At 43.4% G+C, this 22,596-nt stretch overlaps 2 protein-coding genes across 2 annotated transcripts; one reads left to right on the forward strand and one right to left on the reverse strand.

Moving 5' to 3' along the window:
• Nucleotides 1–10,003: 10,003 nt before the first annotated feature.
• mrpl9 (mitochondrial ribosomal protein L9) lies at nucleotides 10,004–14,038 on the forward strand (the record flags this gene model as incomplete). Its single annotated transcript, XM_084454914.1, has 7 exons — nucleotides 10,004–10,280; nucleotides 11,093–11,252; nucleotides 11,347–11,471; nucleotides 12,138–12,191; nucleotides 12,341–12,442; nucleotides 12,550–12,633; nucleotides 13,313–14,038. Exons 1-7 carry the CDS (start codon nucleotides 10,182–10,184, stop codon nucleotides 14,036–14,038), a joined length of 1,350 nt encoding a protein of 449 aa, XP_084311040.1. The 5' UTR covers nucleotides 10,004–10,181.
• Nucleotides 14,039–14,316: 278 nt separating this feature from the next.
• On the reverse strand, nucleotides 14,317–20,233 carry prcc (proline rich mitotic checkpoint control factor). The gene is made up of 7 exons (XM_084455221.1): nucleotides 19,415–20,233; nucleotides 19,270–19,317; nucleotides 18,611–19,144; nucleotides 18,277–18,369; nucleotides 16,508–16,654; nucleotides 16,312–16,377; nucleotides 14,317–16,066 (listed from the first exon to the last, which is right to left on the reverse strand). The coding sequence occupies exons 1-7, from the start codon at nucleotides 19,742–19,744 to the stop codon at nucleotides 15,980–15,982; spliced, it is 1,305 nt and encodes a 434-aa protein (XP_084311347.1). The 5' UTR covers nucleotides 19,745–20,233; the 3' UTR covers nucleotides 14,317–15,979.
• Between the last annotated feature and the right edge of the window lie 2,363 nt (nucleotides 20,234–22,596).

Genomic DNA, 22,596 nt, shown 5'->3' on the forward strand with positions numbered 1-22,596 from the left:
AACAGTAAAACTCCCCCATGCTACTGGTATTGTAAACTGTAGCCTTGAGAAGAATTCTTCTTAATATAATTTCATTTCATTTCATTTCAAAACTTTATTTATATTATGGTGTCCCTCATTTACAGTGTTGACAAGTTCAAACAAATACATAAATAACAACAGAACAAATAGCCTACAATAATTATAATTATTATTATAATAATATTTAAAAACAGTTACAGGTCGAAGTACAAATGTCAAGAGCCATGGATTTAAACTCTGCGATTGACAGAAGTACCTCCAGCTTTAGAGTCTGTTGTAAAGTATTCCAGGTTTAAGGAGCATCATGGGAAAAAAACAGCTCTACCAAGTTCAGAATGCACTAGAGGAACTGTAAAAACAAGCCAATCTTTTGATCGTATCTGGTAGGTACCAAGAATACAGTCCAACAGAGACGAGATGTATGGTGGAAGTTTACCAATAGTGGCTTTGAAAATAAACAAATAGGTCTAACCATAGGTAAATTAACTTCCCCAGTTATCTAGATTTCTTTAGGTGGCAGGCATTGCACTGTAAATTGCACTGTTAACTTACACCATCAACACAAAGTAGGCTACATCAAAAGGACATCTACACAAAGTACCAGATGTTCATTATTAGGCTACCTACACTTCGGGGAAGTGTATCAGTTTCCATGTTGCTTGTATGCACCCAAGGTGATCAATACACAGCCTGTAGCCTATGTACCCAAGATGGCCAACACAGCCTGCATGTACCAAGATGGTCAACACAGCCTGCATGTACCAAGATGGTCAACACAGCCTGTATGGATCCAAGATGGTCAACGCAGAGGCGATACTGAGTCCCTGTGCCATCATCTTCACCCTGAACAGACCTCTCTCATGCACGGTCTGGTCAGAACATAGACTGCAGACTACATGACCATCAGGGTGTCATCACTGTTTACATTTCTCTCTGGCTGTAGCACTCGTCCTTCACATCTGAACCAGAGAGTTTTACCAGGATGAAAAAGAAGGACTGGCCACTGTGGTTACCCCTGGTGAATCACCTGGACACCATCCAGCCTCCCACCATCCTCTCTCCCATCTGGGTAGATACTATCCACCTACCTACCTCATTGTTGAACTCTTGGTCTTGATTCAAAATATTACATACAGTATACAGTACAGGAATTTATAACTATAGATCTCATCTTCCTCCTCTCCTCTTCTAAAGCTTCCTCTCCTCTTTTCCATCCTAATCTCCTTTTCTCTCTCCTCCTCCTCCTCCTCTTCTCCTTCGTCGTCCTCCTCTCTTCACCCCAGCATGGCAGCATTGGTGGAGGAGGAGGAAGGTGGAGAGGAGGAGGGTCAAGGTGGGGAAGACAACCTGCTGGTGATGACATACACTCTGACATCATCAACCTGCGCCACCTCAACACCAACGACTACGCAGTGGAGGAGTCCTGTAGCATCAAGCTGCAGCTGAGCAACCAACCAGCACACACACTATTCAACACAGGAGCACACGCACACACACATACTGTACACACACACTATTCAACACAGGAGCACACACACACACACACACACACACACACACTACAGGAGCAGACACACACACACACACTATTCAACACAGGAGCACACGCACACACACATACTGTACACACACACTATTCAACACAGGAGCACACACACACACACGCGCACACACACACACACTGTTACGTATTGTTTGTGTTGGCTGTGTTGTTTTCTTTTGGGCCCAGTATGTGTTTGGTGTTGTCTTGGTGTTGTTTTTGTCTCCCCCTTCTGTTTCTTCATTGTCAAGCTTCTAGCAGATGCGGCCGCCTGGTTCCAATCATCATTTCTCATTCACACCTGTTCCGGTTCTCCAGCCCACCTCCCCACTCATCCAATCATCCAATCGCCTGGTGTCCCTCCCCTATATATATGGCCTTTTGTGTTCAGTTCTGTCTCTGCTACCTGAGCGGTGGCAGAGCTCTGGGTATGTAGAGCGGTTTGGTTTTGTTTAGCTTTCTTGTTTGTGTTATTGGTTAACCTTTTGTTGGAGCTTCAATGTAGTATTATTAGTTGTTAACCAGATCCTTGTTTTGCTTACCAGCCCACTTTAGTTGTATTTGTTTGTTAACCCTTTTTGTCTGTTTGCACACAGGGAGCAGTGAGCAGGCCTTAAGACACCCCTGGGTTTCCATTTCTTTCACCACATGTAGTTATTTTCTGTTAGAACCCCAGTTTTAGTTGTGGTCACCATTCCTTGTATTTTGTAGCACCTGTTAAGGGAGGGGTGGGATTTATGTTTGGTTCTTTATTTTGGTGCCACACTTAGTTTCTCACTGACTTCCCTGTGTTGCCTTTGTTTGGTAATAAATTCTTTATAGCATATTCGTCTCTTGGTTTTGTGTACTTGCACCCTCACTGACCCATTGTCGCCCTATGTTGCGCTCTTGTGCCTCGAGCCACCAGGGGGTGTAACACACACACACAGACACAGACACACACACACTATTCAACACAGGTACACACCTGTTTTCAGAAGTGGTCTTTGTTCCTAGTTCCTTGTTGGCTTAGTGTGTGTAGGTGTTCCCCTGTCCCTGTTCCTCTAGAGAGGGCTAGGTGAGATCCCCTGGGGGCTTGAATCATGTAGGTAACCACTGTCTAAATACACTAGGAGAGAAGTGAGCAGGTGTCACCCTGTAGTTTCTGTAGCAGGTAGGTTTAGGCTCCAGATATGTTAGTTACTGTGTGTGGCAGGTAGGTCAGAGGTGCAGGGAAGCATAGGGCTGTTTTAGTTTTGGGACACTGTTCACACGGTCCTTCTCCTTCCCTCAGAGTCCCCGGCTGTTTATGTATTCTATGTTTTCTATGTTGTTAAATTCCCCCATCATGTTTGTCAATAATCGTAGGGTCTGCGATTCAAATCAAGGCTCCTCCTGATATGTCAGTGTCCTTGGGCAAGACACTGAACCCCAAATTGCTTCCAATGAGTAGGCTAGCACTGTGCATGGCAGCTGCCACCATTGGTGTGTGTATGTGTGTGAATGGTTGAATGAGAGGCCTTCATGGTAAAGCGCTTTGGATAAAGTACAGTCCATTTTATTTGTATATTCATGAATATTTGTAAATAGCAAATTGAATTGTACTCTAGCATTAAATCGTTTTATTTAAAAGGTACCTTTGGTTTGGTTTGGTGGTAGTTTACACACCACACCTGTGTTCCTTCTACTGACAGGGTTCATAAAGTCAGGCAGTTGCGATCTCACTCCTACAGTAGCTTGTATTATAGTTCAAAGTTGGTTCATTCATTATTTACTAACTCAAATACAGCTACACATTTGTGTAACACAGTACAAAAGGACCAGGCAGGTGTGATTTGTTTTACAGGCATAATAAACATCCCTGGAAAGAAGGTCAAATACCCTTGACATCACCCTCTCACAGCCCTCATCCACACTAAATAATCTACACAACATCATCCCCCAAATCATCATCCCCAGCACCATCCTCTCCATCATCCCCAAAATCATCATCCTCAGCATCATCCTCTCCATCCCCAAAATCATCATCCTCAGCATCATCCTCTTTATCATCCCCAAAATCATCATCCTCAGCATCATCCTCTTTATCATGCCCAAAATCATCATCCTCAGCATCATCCTCTTTATCATCCCCAAAATCATCATCCTCAGCATCATCCTCTTTATCATGCCCAAAATCATCATCCTCAGCATCATCCTCTTTATCATCCTCAGCATCATCCTCTCTATCATGCCCAAAATCATCATCCTCAGCATCATCCTCTCTATCATGCCCAAAATCATCATCCTCAGCATCATCCTCTTTATCATCCCCAAAATCATCATCCTCGGCATCATCCTCTCCATCATCCCCAGCATCATCCCCAGCATCATCCTCAGCAGTGTCCTCTGTGAAAGAAAGATTGTTACTATTGTCTTAGTTGTTTAGCAATTTGTACAGATCATTTGCTAGATCAGGTTACACAACACATGCGCGCACACACACAAACACACATACATTGGGTCTGTGTCCTCAACAGCCTTTTCCAGATTCTGTGGATCTGTCTGCAGTTGACTGTCAGGTGGAAACAGTTTTAATGACATTCTGAACTCTTTCCTCAATTATGCCATATACACACACACACACATACACACACACACACACACACACGTATTACCTTCCAAGTTTTCCACGAGTGGCAGGCTGTTGAACATCATGAAGGTGAAAAACAAGAACACAATCTGGGTCTTCATTTTCTGTAGAAACACATGAGCAGATCAGACGTCATACATACATTTTCGTACATACGAGTGGTCATACACGACAAAGGCATTCTTCACTGACCCATGATATACACAGAGCAGTATTCACACAGCATCCAGGCCAACACAGGGAGAAGGCACACTTTCAAGACACAACCGGGCTCACTTGTGAAAGAGATGTAAATATCAATGTGATTTCCTCTGATTAAATAAAGGATAAAAAAGACATAGAGAAGAACAAGGACGTTTGAGAACCTGCTCCCAGAAGAGTCCTTTACCAATTCATGTGTGGACCAAAAGGGTCAGAGTTGGACAAGGAACCCACAAATGATGTCTTAAACTAATCTAACCAGAGATATTGTATGCAGTGTAGATAGTATGGTAGAGATTCCAAGTTCCACAAAAAGTTCAAAAATATCAGTGAGTATACTTGTAGCGTGTTACCATCTGCGTCTGTCCGGTTAGCTCTAGAAGAAAGGACAACTCACCACTGAGAGAGTAAAGATGTCTGCACCAGTTGACTTGTCCTTTGGGAAGTCTTCAAATAATCGTTTGTCTGTTTAGTGGTAGTTTCTCTGTGGAATTCGCCTTGTTTTTATACACTAGCTGGTCAGGACAGTTAGCCTTGAGGGGGATGACCATCATCTAGTGTTTGTTCATTTACTTTCAGCTTTACATAATGCTCTAGGAGGCCTCCATGTGACCTGTGCTGTGTTTGCTGTCCTGGAGTCAGAGCCGGTCCTAGCACCCACCCTCCACCATCCACACCCACCAAGTCAACTGCACGACAACGACAAATGCACAAACACACTTTTATTTATTACCTGAGCTAAAAAATTACTCAAAGAGGTTCTTTTAACTGTACAGTAACAAATCAAAATGAACAAAAAAGCAATGAAGCGCATGCCAAGGAAGTAAAATACACAGCTTAAATAAAACAATTGAAATGACAGAAAATGTGCAAACTGCAAAACAAAGGTGTATAAAAATATATATAATAATTAAATAATGAACAAATATGAAATATAATAAACCAAAAGTGGCAGCAGTGGTACATTAAAGGGCAGAGGCAAAAGTTTGATTTTAACGTTGGGGGTCCTTTAACAGATTTTCTTTTGCAATTTCTAGGTAATTTGCTGTATTTCTATGGATTTTAATAGGGTCCATTATGTCTCTAGAAGGTCATATATAGGACAAAAAAATATATATATATAGCTCAGTCATTTCTTTTTAGATATGAAAGGTATTAGTTAAACTGTATACATTAAAATAAGATTGATAAATTATAACACTAGAGCACAGGTAAGTGTGTGCCTTTAATTTAAAAACAAATTATAATTTGAACATATTCTGTAAATGGTTTCTTATATGATGCAGGTCCTTCCACAAGGTTCACAGGCTGCATCATATCATCTGGAAATATATGACAGAAGCTAAGTACAAAGACTTAGCCTACAAAGACCTTTATAGATAAAACAGGTGATAATTAAAAATATTTAAATACATACAGTTGTAATGATAGACTAAATTGAATCAGAAATAGAGAGAGAATACTAGCTATACTGTATATACATACATATCTTTTTCTCTCATTCTTCCTTAATCTACAGTAATCTATTTTTATGTGTACTCCTAACTAGCTAACTAGCCAGCTCTAGCAAGACTTGTAACTCATCAAAGACAAACTATTACTGTAGCTAAGCTATAACTTCTGGTGTGCTCTAGTTTGTCACAGAATTCTCATAATCATAATGGTCATGATGATGATGATCATCATCATCATCATCATCATCACCTCTTCCATTACTTACTCTTGCTGACTCTTGTTGGTACCTATAGCCAAGGAACATTTAGAAATAAGCTGAAGGAGAGATACAGTTGGTCTGTGTGTGTGTGTGTGTGTGTGTGTGTGTGTGTGTGTGTGTGTGTGTGTGTGTGTGTGTGTGTGCGTGCGTGCGTGTGTGCGTGTGCGCGCGCGCGCGTGTGTGTGTGGGGGGGGTATGACAGAATTTACTGACCAATTGAACGTAGCTGAAACTAAAAATGTGGCCTCACTCTATTGGTTGCGTGTGTGCATGATATTTGCTGTTCCCAAGATTCCCAAAGCTATTTACAAAATGGCTTAAGAGTACATAGATCATATCTTGCTGCCTGATGCCTCTGCTCTGCTCCTCTCCTGTGTTCTTGTTTAAGTGAATAAAAAATATCAATAAACAGTCACTGAAAAGTGGTTAATTGGAGTTTATTGATGAGAAACCATCAGTTTGAGAGTTGAAGACATGGAAAAGGTTATCAGGCAACTACAGTACCTAGAGCAGACATCTATCTAGTCAGAAGAGATCAAAAAATACATTTAAATGTAGAGGATCAACCCTTTATTACTTACCTATACACATATTGTACCTTATTCACAAATTGGTATTTCTGGGTTTGTAAAATGGCCATAGGCTATGGGTCAACAAACTAAATAAAACCTGGAAGTAGATTCATCACATGACTGTACACACACACTTTAGGCTATGCACGCTTCAAGCCAGACTCAATAGTTTAGGATCTGTTTACAATCTGACATTGTATTAGCTTCCTGACTGGCTGGGCTTAGAGTTGCAGACCTCACGAATGGCTAGGTAGTTATTATAAAATGTTACCAGAGAATCTCGTCGGCCATGTCTGGTCAGACTAGACATCACTGATATGTGGACATTGAGGACAAACAGACTCAATGCAACAGCATAACAGCAAAGGCCTTCAAGTAGGTCGGATACACAACCGAGGTGAAACATCAACTGTATCGTGAGCATCAACTATGCTGAGAATAAGTGAGCCTGTTGCTTTGCATAATGCGTCAGTAATATAAATGCTGTCACAGCAGCAGCATAGCCAGCTGCTTTTTCAGTTCCCAGCATTCCCGAGGGCATTCACAACGCATAAAAAAGTAGCTTGATACAGCTACTGGTGGCTTCTAAATAATAATGGGCACATTGATTTAAAACTTGATCATTTTAAGAGTTGTTGAGTGATACCCATAAAAATGTTTAGTTCTTTCCCCAGCCATTTCTTTCTCTCTGGGTGTCTATGGGAAATAGACTTCTTCTTGGCCCCCTTGGAGTCATGTGACTTGCAATACTGAGCTTTGGCCACTACACAAACTGGCTTCATGTGCTTGGTAAGCAACTTTCATTGGAATGAATGGGACACAATTTTTAATCCTGTCTCAAGTTTTTATAATAGCTCCATGATGTAGTCCAGTTTCAAAAAATATTTAGCATAGCACTAGCAATATCAATCTCAGAACCAACTTAAGGCTTAAAAATTCACAAAACCCATCTTTAATGACGTGTTTCAACTTTTATGACATAACGTACAGTACTCTATTTGGGGAGTCTCTGTTAAACACATACCTTATTTTCAGCAATTTTCACCAACCCCATTCCTTTTTGACAGTATTTTTATGGCGACCAGAAGTAACAATTTCAAGCATTTTAGCCATAAATACCTTATGTTATACCTTATATACCTTAGGATTATGGTTAGGGTTATGGATAGGGTTAGAGCTGTTAAGCTTTTCAAAGCAGAATTTCCCAAAACAAGATTCAGAGCCGTAAGAATAGCTTGCAAGTCACCAAATGGTGGCGACGCTAACTTTTAAGCCTACAAAATGACATCAGGCTTCACCACTGTGTTTTTGTAGCTAGTATAGCGTTTGTCAATGTTGGCCTGCATCTCTCTGTTGGCCTCCCTTACTCCCTCCCTCCCTCCCTCCCTCCCTCCCTCCCTCCCTCCCTCCCTTACTCCCGACAATGTTGGCCTGCATCTCTCTGTTGGCACCACAAGAGGCAGTATTCCCAGCACACCAAAATCAAAAAGGACACCAAAATCAACCTGTTGATCTCCACTGCACAAGTAGAGTAGTGGTGAGAGCACTGGACTCCCACCTGGGAGACCGGACCCGGTGGGGATGACTTTATGGGACTATACCCCAAACCTCCACACGTTCATCCTTTCACTCCAACCTTTAACCCTTGCCTTATCGGTCAGATCCTGTCCCAACCCTTATTCTAACCCCAATTAATGTTATGGAAGCTAGTTGTTGTGAGTGAGTTGTGAGTACTTCTACACTGACTCTATACCCCCTGCACCACTTCTACACTGACTCTATACCCCCTACACCACTTCTACACTGACTCTATACCCCCTACACCACTTCTACACTGACTCTATACCCCCTACACCACTTCTACACTGACTCTATACCCCCTACACCACTCACACACAACCCCTGACTGTTCCACATAAGTTAACGACACACACACACACATTGCACTCACTGTACATAACACCGCTCACCCACCACACTACAATCTGCACACACACTGTACATACAAGGCAAGGCAAGGCAAGGCTAGTTTATTTATATAGCACATTTCAGCCACAGGGCAATTCAAGGTGCTTTACATGAGACATTAAAAGCATTAAAACAAAAAGCAAGACATTATAGACATTTAAAACAAAAGGCAGGACAAATTAAAAGCATTAAAACAAAAAGCAAGTCATTATAGACATTTAAACAAAAAGCAGGACAAATAGATACAGGAATAAAAGTTACAGTGCAGTATACTGATAAACATAACTCCTCTTAGAAAGCAGTGGCAAAAAGAAAAGTCTTCAGGCTTATTTTAAAAGAACCAAGAGTTGCAGCAGACCTGCAGTTTTCTGGAAGTTTGTTCCAGATATGTGGGGCATAAAAACTGAACGCTGCTTCTCCATGTTTTGTTTTAACTCTGGGGACAGAAAGCAGACCTGTGCCAGACGACCTGAGGGGTCTGGATGGTTCATAGCATATGAGCAGATCAGAGATATATTTTGGCCCTAGACCATTCAGTGCTTTATAAACCAACAGCAGTATTTTAAAGTCAATTCTTTGACAGACAGGAAGCCAGTGTAAAGACCTTAGAACTGGTGTGATATGCTCCACTTTCTTAGTCTTAGAAACACACATAGAAACACACATACACTCACCACACTCCAATCTGGATATAGTACACATACTGTAATTGTGCCTCCCTCTTTGTTTTTATTATTTTAACTGTATATTGTAGTTTGTACATTGCACTGCATTTTGTTGCACTGTTTTTTGTATTTTCAGTTTTTTTGTAATGTTTGCATTGTCATGTCCTTGCACTGTCCTGTCCTGCACCCTGTCCTATGTCGTCTACAGCAGCGTGTGCTTTAACCCTAGTCAGATTCCTAGTATGTGTGAACCATATACATGAGAATAAACAGATCTTGAGTCTTGAGAGTGCAAGGATTAGACAGGACAGTGCAAAGATTGCAAGTATATAAATTGCAATACAGCCTGCATCATAGAATTAAAGATACACTGAAGTTGTAACTAAACTAATGTGCACAGAATGTTGTGCAGTCTAATGGACCATGTTTTATGTGTTAAGGAGTAAATTACACAACGACATGATCCATCTATGTGGTTAGGACCGGTGTAGAACATAAAGATAAATAAATAGATTTTTTTTTTTTTTTTTTTAAAGTCAGGCTAGTGTAGAGACCTCTATTTATGGTCCTTGAGCTGGAGGAGTCGCTCGAGATTGTACAGTAGGTGGCGGTATGCACCTTTAAGCTGTTTGCGATCCGCCATAAACCCAAAGAAGAAGAAGAAGAAGGAGTCGCTCGAGTATTTACGCATTGTGATGACAGCGTGCCGAAACTCGCCTGTATGTTTATTGATTCGTAGGCTGTGTAAGGACCAAAACCTCTGATATGCATGTGTAGTAGCATGTCGCTGTAATACAATTAAAACGATAACTGGTGTTGTAGTGGGTCAAATAGAAACGTGTGCGGCAGGAACTGTAGGCTAGATAGCTAAACCTACCTAACGTTAGCCATGTGGAGCACTGGCCGTCATGCCCTTCAGGATCTGTTCCGGGAGTTTACGAAAACATCACGTTCCCCAATTCAGTGTTTTTCACAAACAACATGCAAGGTAAGATCTAAAAGCCAATTAAATTCTTGGCCTAACATTCTGTCGGTGTCGCATATCGGGCACAGATATCTGGTTGCCCTGGGAAAACGTGTTGACCATCGTATTTTGTGATCAAGACGAGAACTATCAGTAAAATCAACCAAATGTCAAGAGGTGGACATCATTGGATTCCTCTCAGCCTACAGAATCTACCCATCTCTACGGAGAATAACCTCCAACAACCGCCGGTACTTGGGCTCAGGAGCGCAATACATTATCCCATTCATTCTCTATGGCGGACAGCAGTCGCCGTCAGAATGTGACTACGATGTAGACTACTTGCACAATAAATAAGTCAAATACCAACCAAATGTTTTATGGTGATAAGCAAAACTCCCATCTTTACGTGGACAAAAATATTAATGTCTAGGATAATCAGAGAGCCAGCAGGTCATCATTCCTGACGGCTGCCATAGTCTACCATGCAAGCAGCGACCTTTAGGGTCTCAAAATACGATGGTCACAGAAAACGGGGTACACTGTTGCTAGGCTGTGCCCACTCTGCTCCGGCAGAAAGCTGGAGATAGCTGCTTGGAGAGAGGACTGTGTTTGTCTTTCCACACCAACAGAGAACTTATTCATGTTATGCACTTATTTAGTGAAGTTCGTACATTCCTGGTTCGATTTGATTGATTGATTGATATTATGATTGCACTTGTCATAAATAGATTCTTTTGTAAATCCGCTTTGACAATATTTACTGTACTGTGTACAAGATGTTTGAATTGAATATAGCTAGACTAGCTAACTCAGACTCTCTCTCCATTTCACAGAATACAGTTGTGGTTGAACGTTGGTGGCAGGTGCCGTTGTCCAAAGAGGGTCGCCCGCCAAGGTTGTACCCTCGGCGACATCGTGTGTATAAAGTAGTGGAGGACACCAAACATTCACCCAAGGAAAAGATGGAGGTTATTCTCACACAAACAGTAGCCAGTAAGTTAGCTGGGCCATGCCTCTTTGCTCAGGTTATGCTCACTTCTGTGTTGCACTCCTACAGGTCTCTCATATTTCCGTGCTTCATTTACAGAGCTGGGGGGACGAGGAGACACCGTGTTTGTGAAGAAGTCTCTGGGCCGTAACAAGCTGCTGGCCCAGGGCCTGGCGGTGTACCCGTCACCAGAGAACAAACACATGTTTGCTGAGGAACTGCGAGTGAGTGTACCCATTAGGGCTGGGTATCGATTCCAATTTCAAGAATCGATTCGATTCCAATTCACAAGGTTCAGAATTGATTATCTCGATTCGATTCAATATCAATTCGGTTAGTGTTACTAAAACCTGTTTTTTTGTAATTTTTTTAGCTGTAACCTTAATTACATGACTGCCAAGTTATGCAACACATCAATACTAGGGCTGGGTATCGATACTCATTTCCAAAAATGAATGAATGAACCATTGAATGAATGAATGAATGAACTATTCATTCCGTAATTTATTCATTCATTAATTAAATAAAAGATCGATTTTGGGATTCATGAATCGATTCTGAATCATTTGATTCAGAATCGATTAATCGATTTTTTTTAACCCAGCCCTAGTACCCATCTTTGAATGCACCACATTTGCAAATACCCAGTAAGTAGTCAGTCTTCCCACATTTACAGTAAATCAAAGCCATATACCCATTTGGTATGATATATTTCCATAGCCAAGGAATTTGAATCCTAATTGATGTAGTTTTAATAGGAAGTAAGCGATTGCATGCGAATGTGACACGCAGTGTATTTGGTTCACTGTACTGGTGACCCACTCTTTGCTGGCATGGCCTTTACTTGTGAAGTACTGTATACTCAACTAATCAATCATTTCCCACTATAGCTTTTACATGAGGGAAAACCAGAGGAAAGAATTCAAACACGCACAGGACAAATGGTAAGGAAAGATTTGTATCCGAGTGCATCTTGCTAATTGACATCTACTGTACATCCCAGATGAAACCCAAGAGGACTTTAAGAGCAACTCTTTAGGCTCAGGCATCTACACACTACAGTCTCATGACACTTTTCTGTCCTGTTTTACAGACTGCCGAACTCCTGAAGCACATGGAGTTGAAGGTTGAGAAGAAAACCTCTGTTGATTACGAGATCACCAAAGAGATTGTCTGCAGGCACTTTCTCAAGAGAGTAAGACTGGGGTGATAATGATCTGTGTGCAACTCTAAATCGACAGCACTCTGACAACGCATTGACCAATTCATGCCCTGAGTGCTGACATCCATTGTGCTTTGCAGAGGGGCCTGTTCATGCCACCTCATGCACTGAGACTCCCGGAGGAGCCAATCAGAGAGTTAGGAGACTACTGGTGTGAGGTCACGGTAAGGGCACACATCTAAAAGAAAAACTCACTTGTATTTCCCTGTGTTGTCATTGGCATTTCACAAGTATTTTCCTGTCAGCTGCTACCCAGGACATTAAAAGGGGGAGTGTGCTATTTTGGACATTTAGCCCTATGATATGTCTAACATCAATCTGAAACATAGAGACCATCATTTCACTGATCGCTCAAGTATTGAGCTAGATCAAGATTTTCGTCCGACTCAAATTTCTTTACAATGGAAGTGGCCATTTAGAGGTCACAAGTATAGATTTGTGCTTCAGAAATGTAACTGTAATTAATTAAAACATTTAGGCTCAGAATCAATCAATCAAAGCTTTATTTGTATAGCGCATTTCATACCCAGAGGCAACACAATGCGCTTTACAGAGAACAAGGGAGGTGGGCATATGTCCCACCCCTACATATTCCAGAGGGAAGCAAAAAAACAGTATCACCCGGGGGCCAGATAAGTGAGTTGTAAAAATTCTTCCCTGACCCCTCTCAACAAGGCGATCAAGCAAGCTCCTGGAGTATGTTTGTCAGAACACCGCAATGACTCTTTCTCAAGCTGTACAAGACCACACATGGGGCTCTTTGTCGGAAAAGCAGGGTCCTCAAGCCAAAATGGTTATGCCCAGTGTTATTGTGTATTCAGCTGCATGCTCCTGTTCCCACAGGTCAATGGAATAGACACTGTGCGGATCCCTATGTCTGTGGTGCCCTGGCAAGACCGCTCAGCAAGTCATTTTAAAATGCTGAAGCAGCAAAAGGAGGCGGCGGCAGCAGCAGCTGTTTCAGAAGAAGCTCTTTCAGAAGCGCGTACGGCGGCCATTCCAGAGCCACCAGCAGCAGCTGTTGTCACTGAGGCTGTGATGACAGAGAGTCTTCCAGAGGCTGCAGCCACGGCTTCACTCCCAGAGGTTCCAGCTGCTCCAGAGGCCTCAGCCTCACCAGGGGCAGCGCCAGTACCAGCACCAGAGGAGACAGCAGCACCAGCACCAGTACTAGAGACACCAGCACCAGAGGAGACAGCAGCACCAGCACCAGTACTAGAGACACCAGCACCAGAGGAGACACCAGCACCAGAGGAGACAGCAGCAGCAGCACCAGTACTAGAGACACCAGCACCAGAGGAGACAGCAGCAGCAGCACCAGTACTAGAGACACCAGCACCAGAGGAGACAGCAGCAGCAGCACCAGTACTAGAGACACCAGCACCAGAGGAGACAGCAGCACCAGTACTAGAGACACCAGCACCAGAGGAGACAGCAGCAGCACCAGAAGCTGCCTCAACTGCTATGGCTTCCCCCGAGGCTTTAGCTACGGCCTCCACACCAGAGGCAGCTTCCGAGGCAACTAAAGACAATGCAGCCCCGTCTAACGAGACCCAGAAAAAAGACTGAAGTCTCTGAACGTCATTGACAACAGCGTGTAACTAGATACTGAAATAGTTTGCTGTATGAAGGCTGTGCATTGATGATAGATGAATAATAAAATGATCAGTTTCAGAAGTGCTATCTAGTGATTTCTTTACAAGTCCGATTTTATTTTAAATCCAAGAACTGGGAAATTGTAACTCAAACCAAGAACAGAAATTAAAGTTTTTATTTAAATTTAAACACAACACCCACATTCCACAATATACTAAGTAGGGTAAAATAAATTTATATTTTTCCTTAATTCAAATATGATGCAGTATTGGAGTGCCTCAACTTCTTAAATATCTCTGCCTAAAACGCTGTATAAATCTTTTATATTGTAGCCCAAAGTAAGTTGCTCTTTTTGACATGTCTTGCTTACACAATAAGATAACCAAGAATTTCTAAGAAGCTCTGCTAAAACAAAAACCCAACTGATTTGAGACCCCAATGGTCCTCTGGGGTCAGTTCCTCCTCACTATCCTCGTCCTCTGCAGCTATCCTGCGTGGGGCCCCAGACTCAGAAACGTGGTTGAATACCTGGTACACCAATATAAAACAAATCCACCACATCAAAACTCCCTTTTGCAGAAACCTACAAGATTATCCGTATCCTGAGGGACAAGGTCTACTTTTTAATAGTTTCATACCCAGCCTCAATTAGCTTGTATTGAATAAAGTTCAGCTGTTGGCAGCACAGGTTAATAATTGTCATATTAGTTGCTGGCTTCTTTTAGATTCTCCCACTTTTCCCAGAATATGCTATGAAGTTTCTCAGTTTTATGAAAATCCCATCATGGCCATCAACCATTACCGGTGCTATACATAACATTTTTATGTAGACAAATCATAAAAAGAAAATAAACTAACAAGGCTTGTGAGCCAATGTCTCCTGACGCTCCAGACAAGATACTGCATGGTGCCAACGTCATATCAGGCTCACAAGCCTTTTTACAAGTGGGGAATAAACCTCAGACAGATGAACACATTCATTTGGTACCCGTCAAATGCTATCGATAGATACATCCACATGAAAATTGTATCATTTAAAAAAAAAAGAAAAAAAAAAAGAATACATCCACAGAGCTTTTAGAAAGGTGTGGAATAAAAGAATTGCTTTTCTCCCACAAAACAATATTGGTGAATTTATCATTTTAAAAATGTTGACCAGTCCAAAATGGATGTTTATCTCCGAGGTTTGGTTCCCACCTCTAACAAGGCTCGTAAGCCAATAGTACAGTATTACGACGTTGGTACCATCGGGTAATCTGTCAGGAGTGATCAGGAGTCATCATACTATTGGCTCATGAGCTTTCATTTTTTTTAATGGTTTGTCTACATACAAATGTAATCTATAGCACCTTTAAACAACCCCATTCAACTCCTAAGAAAGATTCCCAATGACAGGATTAGAGAGTCAACCGCTGAAACATTGAAGATGTACAGGATAATACAGGGAAAACGGCACAAACATTTGTAATTCTCTGTTCCAATGGAGATTCCAAAATACCTGTACCACCAGAGACTATTGAAATATGCCCTGGATTGCTATACCTAATCTTATCAAGCAATAGACATGATTGATAGGGAGGGGTTGCATTAATAAACTTTCCCAGGAAACCCTATTGCATGACAACTACGAGCAGCAACTTCACTGTTTATACTCCTATAGGACTCACACATTGTATAAAAACGGTGATGGTCAAACGGTCAATGTTTGAAGTCACACAAATCCAGGATCAACAAATCGGGGTACAGAGGGAGAAATCTGTTGAGGATGTCCGAGGAGGAACACGGAGAGTATGATAGTGATCTGATGCCCTCACAGCAAGGTTCTACCATGTCCATTTAGTCGAGGAACGCTTGCTTTGGACTACACTGTTCCAGTCATCTTGAGGGAGGGTTCTGCACGCCAAGTTTCCCACATTAGAAGCCATATTTAGCCTGCGTTTGCCGACGAGTTAGCTTGTTTTCTGCCCAGTTATTCTTCAGCTCCAGCTCTCGTTCCTTGGCCTGTAGATGGGTAGTGATAGAGGGGAAGGGGAGATTCAATTTTCAAGGACTGTTCTGTGTTAATCAAAGCGCTGTTAGCTTTGCTGACATGCTACCATGTTCTCAACAGAAAGTCCCGTAGCTACGGCAGCTATGAACTAAAAGGTAACATGATCGTTCTTTTACAAAAGGTAAAAACCATAGAAGGGAATGCTACTATACCAAATTTCCCCCTAGGGGGATCAATAAAGTATCTATCTACCCACCTGATGGATGAGATATGTGATCTGGTGCTTGCGTCGCTGTTGCCCAGTGGGTTGGTCTCCTTTTTTCTGTGGACACGAGGGGAGGTCAGCACATCACACCTGGCGTCAGCCAGCCAGGTAATACCCCACCCACCCCCACCATGGCTTCCCTCCCATCTCCATCCCTAATTAAAGCCCAACAGGCCGTCCGCCTCACCTTGCTGAAGGACTTGCGTTCCTGCTTCTCCTCCGTCATGCTCTTGGCCATCCACTGCTGGCTGCCGCTCAGCTGGTCGTCCCCTTTGATCTCCAGGAACTTCACCTCCTCCTTGCCCCGATTCCTCTTCCCCTGCAGCCTCCGGAACTACAGGGGGCATCGTCCACACGTCAGCCTCATCCACATGTCAGCCTCCACCTCAACTAGCAACAACAACACTGGCATGTCTCCGCCACCGTTTTCGATAATAATAATAATGATAACTTAAATTTATATAGCGCCTTTCATGAAACCCAAGGTCGCTTTACACCAAAGCAATAAACAGACAAGAGACAACAACAAGAACAAACAACAACAAGAACAACCAATCTAGCTGCCAAAGGCCTGGGTGTCTTTTGTGTCTTTTTAGTGCAGACTTGAAGCTGTCCAGTGTTGGCGCCTGGCAAATCTCCATGGGGAGAGAGTTCCACAGGGTAGGGACCGCTATACTAAAGGCTCTGTCCTCGAAGGTTAGCCTGCTGGTGTGATTTATCTTCACATTCCTGGTGTACCATGTGTAACTGTCATACTCTCGTCTGCGTTGGGTTCAATAGTTCGACCCATGTTAAAGGAGTAGTAAAGGGAAAATGCATGTTTAGCCCTGTTTTAAGGTTACTTATGATCATATACAATGGTTCAGATCAAAACGTTGACAAAACTAGCACTTTTGATAAAGTCTGATAATTGCTCTACCACCATTTAGGTCATACAATGGATGTGGGTGGGCACCTTGAAAAGTCATTCAAAAACATGTTAAACTCTCGATTTCAAAGACGAGAAGCTCACCGAGGGGGTAATTGGTGTCCGTTGGTGTTCTGACATCAAATTTGACCCAAAGTAGGGTTTTACTGATCATTTTATGAAATCCACTGACTTGTATTGACGCGACCGTTGTAGATGTGTAGGTCAATCCGCAGAGGGGATTCAGGAAGCGGAACTACTTACGGTAGCTATTGTTATTGTTTATGTTGCTAGGCTAACTAGTTTGCGGAAGTTTACACACGTATGTGCTGCGACTAAATAGTTCTATGCTAAATATTTTAAAAAGCAGATGAACTAGAATCTTACTTTATGGCGAATTATATATCAAAACGCCAACTAACACCTAGGTGAGTGTCTTTTTGTCTTTGAAATTGAGAGTTTAACATGTTTTTTGAATGATTTTTCACGGTGCCAACCCACATCCATTGTATAACCAAAACGGTGGTAGAGCAATTATCAGACAAAAGTGCTAGTTTTGTCAACGTTTTGATCTGAACCATTGTATATGATCATAAGTAACCTTAAAACAGGGCTAAACATGCATTTTCCCTTTACTACTCCTTTAAGGGGCTTGCCCAGGGTGGGATTCAAGCCCCCCGTTCGACAACGTCTCTCGCTTGTGAGGCGGACAGTCACGCTGACAGTTGCGCCAATAGGGACGTCCCCCTTGGAAGGACTGTCGGCATCCCTTTGAGGAGTTTAACCAGCTCCACTCACATTTCACTCACTTATATTTGCATACTCCTGCGTTTAAAGCAGGATTGTCTAGTAACGTGTCTTTTAGGCCTTTTACCTTTATTTTTCTTTCACCTCTCTACATTGCTTAGTGCTCACAATCTAGGAGCTAACAATTTCGAAATAAACAATTTCACTGCTCTTTGTACTTGATGATGTGGCATATGACCAATGAACTTGACTTGCTGTGTTGGTGGGCGCAGTGAGAGCAGAGCAACAGGGCGAGCGCTTACCGCCTCATCATCGAACAGGCCGGAGGAGGCGGGGTCTTCTGCCTCAGCCAATCCTGGGCCAGGGTCCTGGTAGTATGCCTCATTGTAGTAACCCTAAATTAAAGCACATGAATACAACCGCTGGTCTCATGTTCGGTTCTAAACACTCAATTGTCTCATTATGTCTATTACTTTATAACCACAACAGCAATGTATTAGCTAGTTGCCTGTAACTCAATCAAGGTTTGCTCTCATCCAGTACACACAGCGATACACATCGTTGATGACAAGAGCAAACTTCAGCACAGAAGAACTTAACACCTGCAAACTGAATCCTTACAGGTTCTCCCATTACCTGAGGAAAGGCCTCCGGCTCAGGCCCGGCAGAGGGCTGTTGATATTGAGGATGAAATGCCCCATGCTGTTGACCGGCCCAAGCCCCCCCAACAGATCCTTCGTGGTTCAACCCAAAGTCCAGGGGGGCATCTGACTGGAAGGAACCACTCTCTGCTCCGGGGGGATTGGGAAGCAGTGCTGTAGGGGCTCCAGGTTCTGGAATCGGGCAGGCGAGCACGGCGGAGAGAGGCTGGGAGCTCTCGCCCAGGGAGAAGTAGTTCTCCGGGGTCAGTTCCTCGTCACTGTCCTGGTCTTCTGCAGCTATCTGCCTGGCTAGCTGCAGGGCTGCAGACTTAGCCGCGGCCTTGATGGCCGAGGGGGAGGCACTGGAGCTGGGGAGGCCCTGGGCGGCCCCCGAGGAGGGCTTGGTGGGTTTGGAGGCCTTTGGGTCCGGTCGCTTGGTGAGGGTGTGGGGCACCAGCGCTCTCTGGGTCTCCTTTACAATCATGTTTCGAGGTTGGGGCAAAAGGGAGGAGAGGCCTGTGCCTGGGCCCTACATCACAGAGACAGACACAGGAGGTTGGGCGGTTGGGTTGTTTGAGGTTAGAGAGTGTCATCCATGGCAAACAATATGACGCTGAAAAGAGTGTGAAATACAAACGAGCATTGCATGCTTACCTGAGGCACAGCTTTCTTCCTCACAGGTTCATCTTCATCAGAGTCTGACTGTTGACCAAAAAAAGCATCACAAAACTGACTCGCCTCTTGCAAACTACTTGGTTTATGTATGAAAGTAAAAGGTTTCATTAAACTGACTACTCACATCTCTTTGGATCTCTGGTATGGTTATTTTGACAGGCTCTGTTCGTTTCTTCGGCTTAGGCAAGTTAAAAACCAAATCGCCTTTGGGTGGTTGAGACCGGGTCACCGAGTCCTCGTCGGCATCGTCGTTGGACACGCTCCGTGATTCATGGACGTTTATCGGTGGTGTCCCACTGTTTGGTCCTGTGTTTCCTTGTGCCCCAGATGTATGCTTTTTAGGAGAAGGGAGAAGTGCAAAAAGCCCTACAGATTTGCTGCTCCCCGGTGTGACAGAGCTGGACGACTCCTCTGAATCACTGTCATCACTGCTTCCATACGCTACTAAAGACATCGTTGTTGTTTCTGCAGTAATTCGTCTGGTGCATAAGAGGCTAGCGGGCTAAACTACACTAGTAGGTTACACACAAGGTAGTACACACTTAACACACTTAACTTAAGGTAGATGGCCTATTTGTTGGCTTGTGGCTCACAAAACCAACAATAGAGCTATATGCAGGCTAGCTAAAACGTCGCTAGAATGCACTTGCTATGTTGGCGAACTTGCTAAAAACAAATCCACAGACAAGAAGCGCCCGAAACGAGACACAAGAAGCCAACCCGAGACAAGACACCGTCCCCGGCTAAGGTTCCAAATCGAGGCCGGGGATTGTCTTCTGGATCAGTGCGTCAGAGGCCGCAGAGCAGATTAACGGGCTTCTCCTGCACAAGTCCAACTGATTCTGTTCCGTGGGTGATACTGCATGCTCTGGAAATCGTTTTAGCCAATAACACTACCATTCCAGTCCCACGAAAAATCACGCATCGAATTGCATTTAGGTAATTGATAGCATGCTCAGTTATTCGGCTGATACTATGGATGATGTATTCCAAAACAGAGAAGCTCAAGTATGTACTCGTTGCGCAGCTTCGACGCAAGTGCTCCTGCGCATCCCCCACTACCCGCTGGATGTATTGTTGACCACTCATGTATGTTGGTAAGATCTTCTTCTTCTTCCTTGGGTTTATGGCGGATCGCAAACAGCTTAAAGGTGCATACCGCCACCTACATGTTGGTAAGATGCTATAATGCTTTTTTTTTTTTTTTTTTTTTTTTTTGATGTCACATTATTGTAGTTTTTGAAATATACTCTAAACGTGTGTGTGTGTGTGTGTGTATGTTTGTACATTAATATATTTACATCTCTCTCTCCATATACAGTATGTCTATATATATAGAGAGAGACAGACGGACGGACGGACGGACGGACGGACAGACGGACAGACGGACAGACGGACAGACAGACAGACAGATAGATAGATAGATAGATAGATAGATAGATAGATAGATAGATAGATAGATAGATAGATAGATAGATAGATAGATAGATAGATAGATAGATAGCAGCTGCACCTCCAGCCACCAGTCTGTCAAGTTCCTGAAGTTTGCGGACGACACCACCCTCATCGGATGATCGGACTCATCTCTGAGGGAGACCAGTCCACCTACAGGTGGGGGATCGACCAGCTGCTGTCCTGATGTGGCCAAAACATCCTGGAGCTGAATGCTCTCAAGACAGTGGAGATGATTGTAGACTTCAGGAAGATACCAGCCCCCCTCCCCCCCATTACACTGAACGACACCCCAGGGTCCACTGTCGACTCCTTCTCCTTCCTGGGCACCACCATCTCCCAGGACCTCAAATGGGAACTAAACACCAGCTCCCTCATGAAGAAGGTACAGCAGGGGATGTACTTCCTGAGGCAGCTGAAGAAATTCAGTCTACCAAAGGAAATGATGATACTCTTCTACACCGCCATCATCGAGTCCATCCTCACCTCCTCCATCACTATCTGGTACTCCGCCGCTACAGCCAAGGACAGGGCCAGACTGCAACCTGCCCTCCCTCCTGGCCCAACCTGTCCTTCCTCCTGGTCCAACCTGCCCTCCCTCCTGGTCCTGCACAACTCCAGGACCCTGAAGCGGGCCAGGAAGATTGCGGCCAACACCTCCCACCCCGGCCATAATCTCTTCGTGCCACTCTCCTGAGGCAGGAGGCTGCGGTCCATCAGGACCACGTCTGCCACAGAGGCAGCTTCTTCCCCACGGCCATCAGCCTCATCAACAAGGCTTGTGTCCCCCTCTGACCCCCCCCCCCACCACCACCACAGTCGACAGACACTGTCGATAGACACTTGTACATGACTTGAATGTATATACAGTGCACTGTAGGACACACTGTAGGATGCACCGCTCTCACTCATCATGCTGCACACATATACACATACTGTACACACACTCACCTGCACATTACACTCTGCATACTCACTGTATATACACTGACTGCACTACTTTTTGTATATTGTTCTTTCCTTTAGCTTATCCTTTTTTGCACTAGCTTTTCGTACCCGCCCTTTGCACTGTCCTGTCTCGTCCCTGCACCCTGTCCAATGTTGTCTCAATGTTATGGATTCTGATTCTATTTCATTTGCAGTGGTCGATGATGGACACCCTCACCTCAGTAACACTTGCAGAAGGTTACGGTAACAGTAGTTGGTCACACATTACATTACAGTCATTAAGCAGATGCCTTTATCCAAAGCGACTTACAATAATTGCATTTAACGTAGGTAGTCAGTGTAGCCTACTCGCCAGAACTCAAAAGTGCATAAACAAGTGACTACCTGCAATTCTTACACACCTGCTGACTATAGTATAGTATACACCCGCAACATCATAATTATCTGCTAAGCTTACTATCTACAACAAAGCATTTGTATTTTCAGCAATATAGGCCTAACCTACACAATAATACAGGCTTATGTTTACAGAATGGGATACTGTACAAATCTGAAAGCATGGAGGATATCGCATGGTAATATTTTCAGTTCCACGTGTGTTTTGTGTTCTAGGTTCTATGGGCTAGGAAAGTAGGGTTAGGTCTTCTTTGTTTCATTTATTTTACCCGAAACCCCCTTTTTATTATTAAAAAAAAAGATTTCTAGGGGCATACTCAAATAGCAGGCCTTTTCTGTAAACGATTTATAATGTCTGGTGGAACTATCGCGTATTTACCGCCTGTTATAAAGCTGTCCGCAAACGAGATTTGAGAGGTGGCATAGAATATCTGATCCTGTCTGTAGTCGGACGAAAGCTCTGCTTTTTTTGTGACAAATATGCAGAATTTAATTTTAAAAAGCAAATTG

Source organism: Borostomias antarcticus (genome assembly GCF_949987555.1).
Source record: "Borostomias antarcticus genome assembly, chromosome: 21".
In the NCBI taxonomy this organism is placed as follows: Eukaryota; Metazoa; Chordata; class Actinopteri; order Stomiiformes; family Stomiidae; genus Borostomias; species Borostomias antarcticus.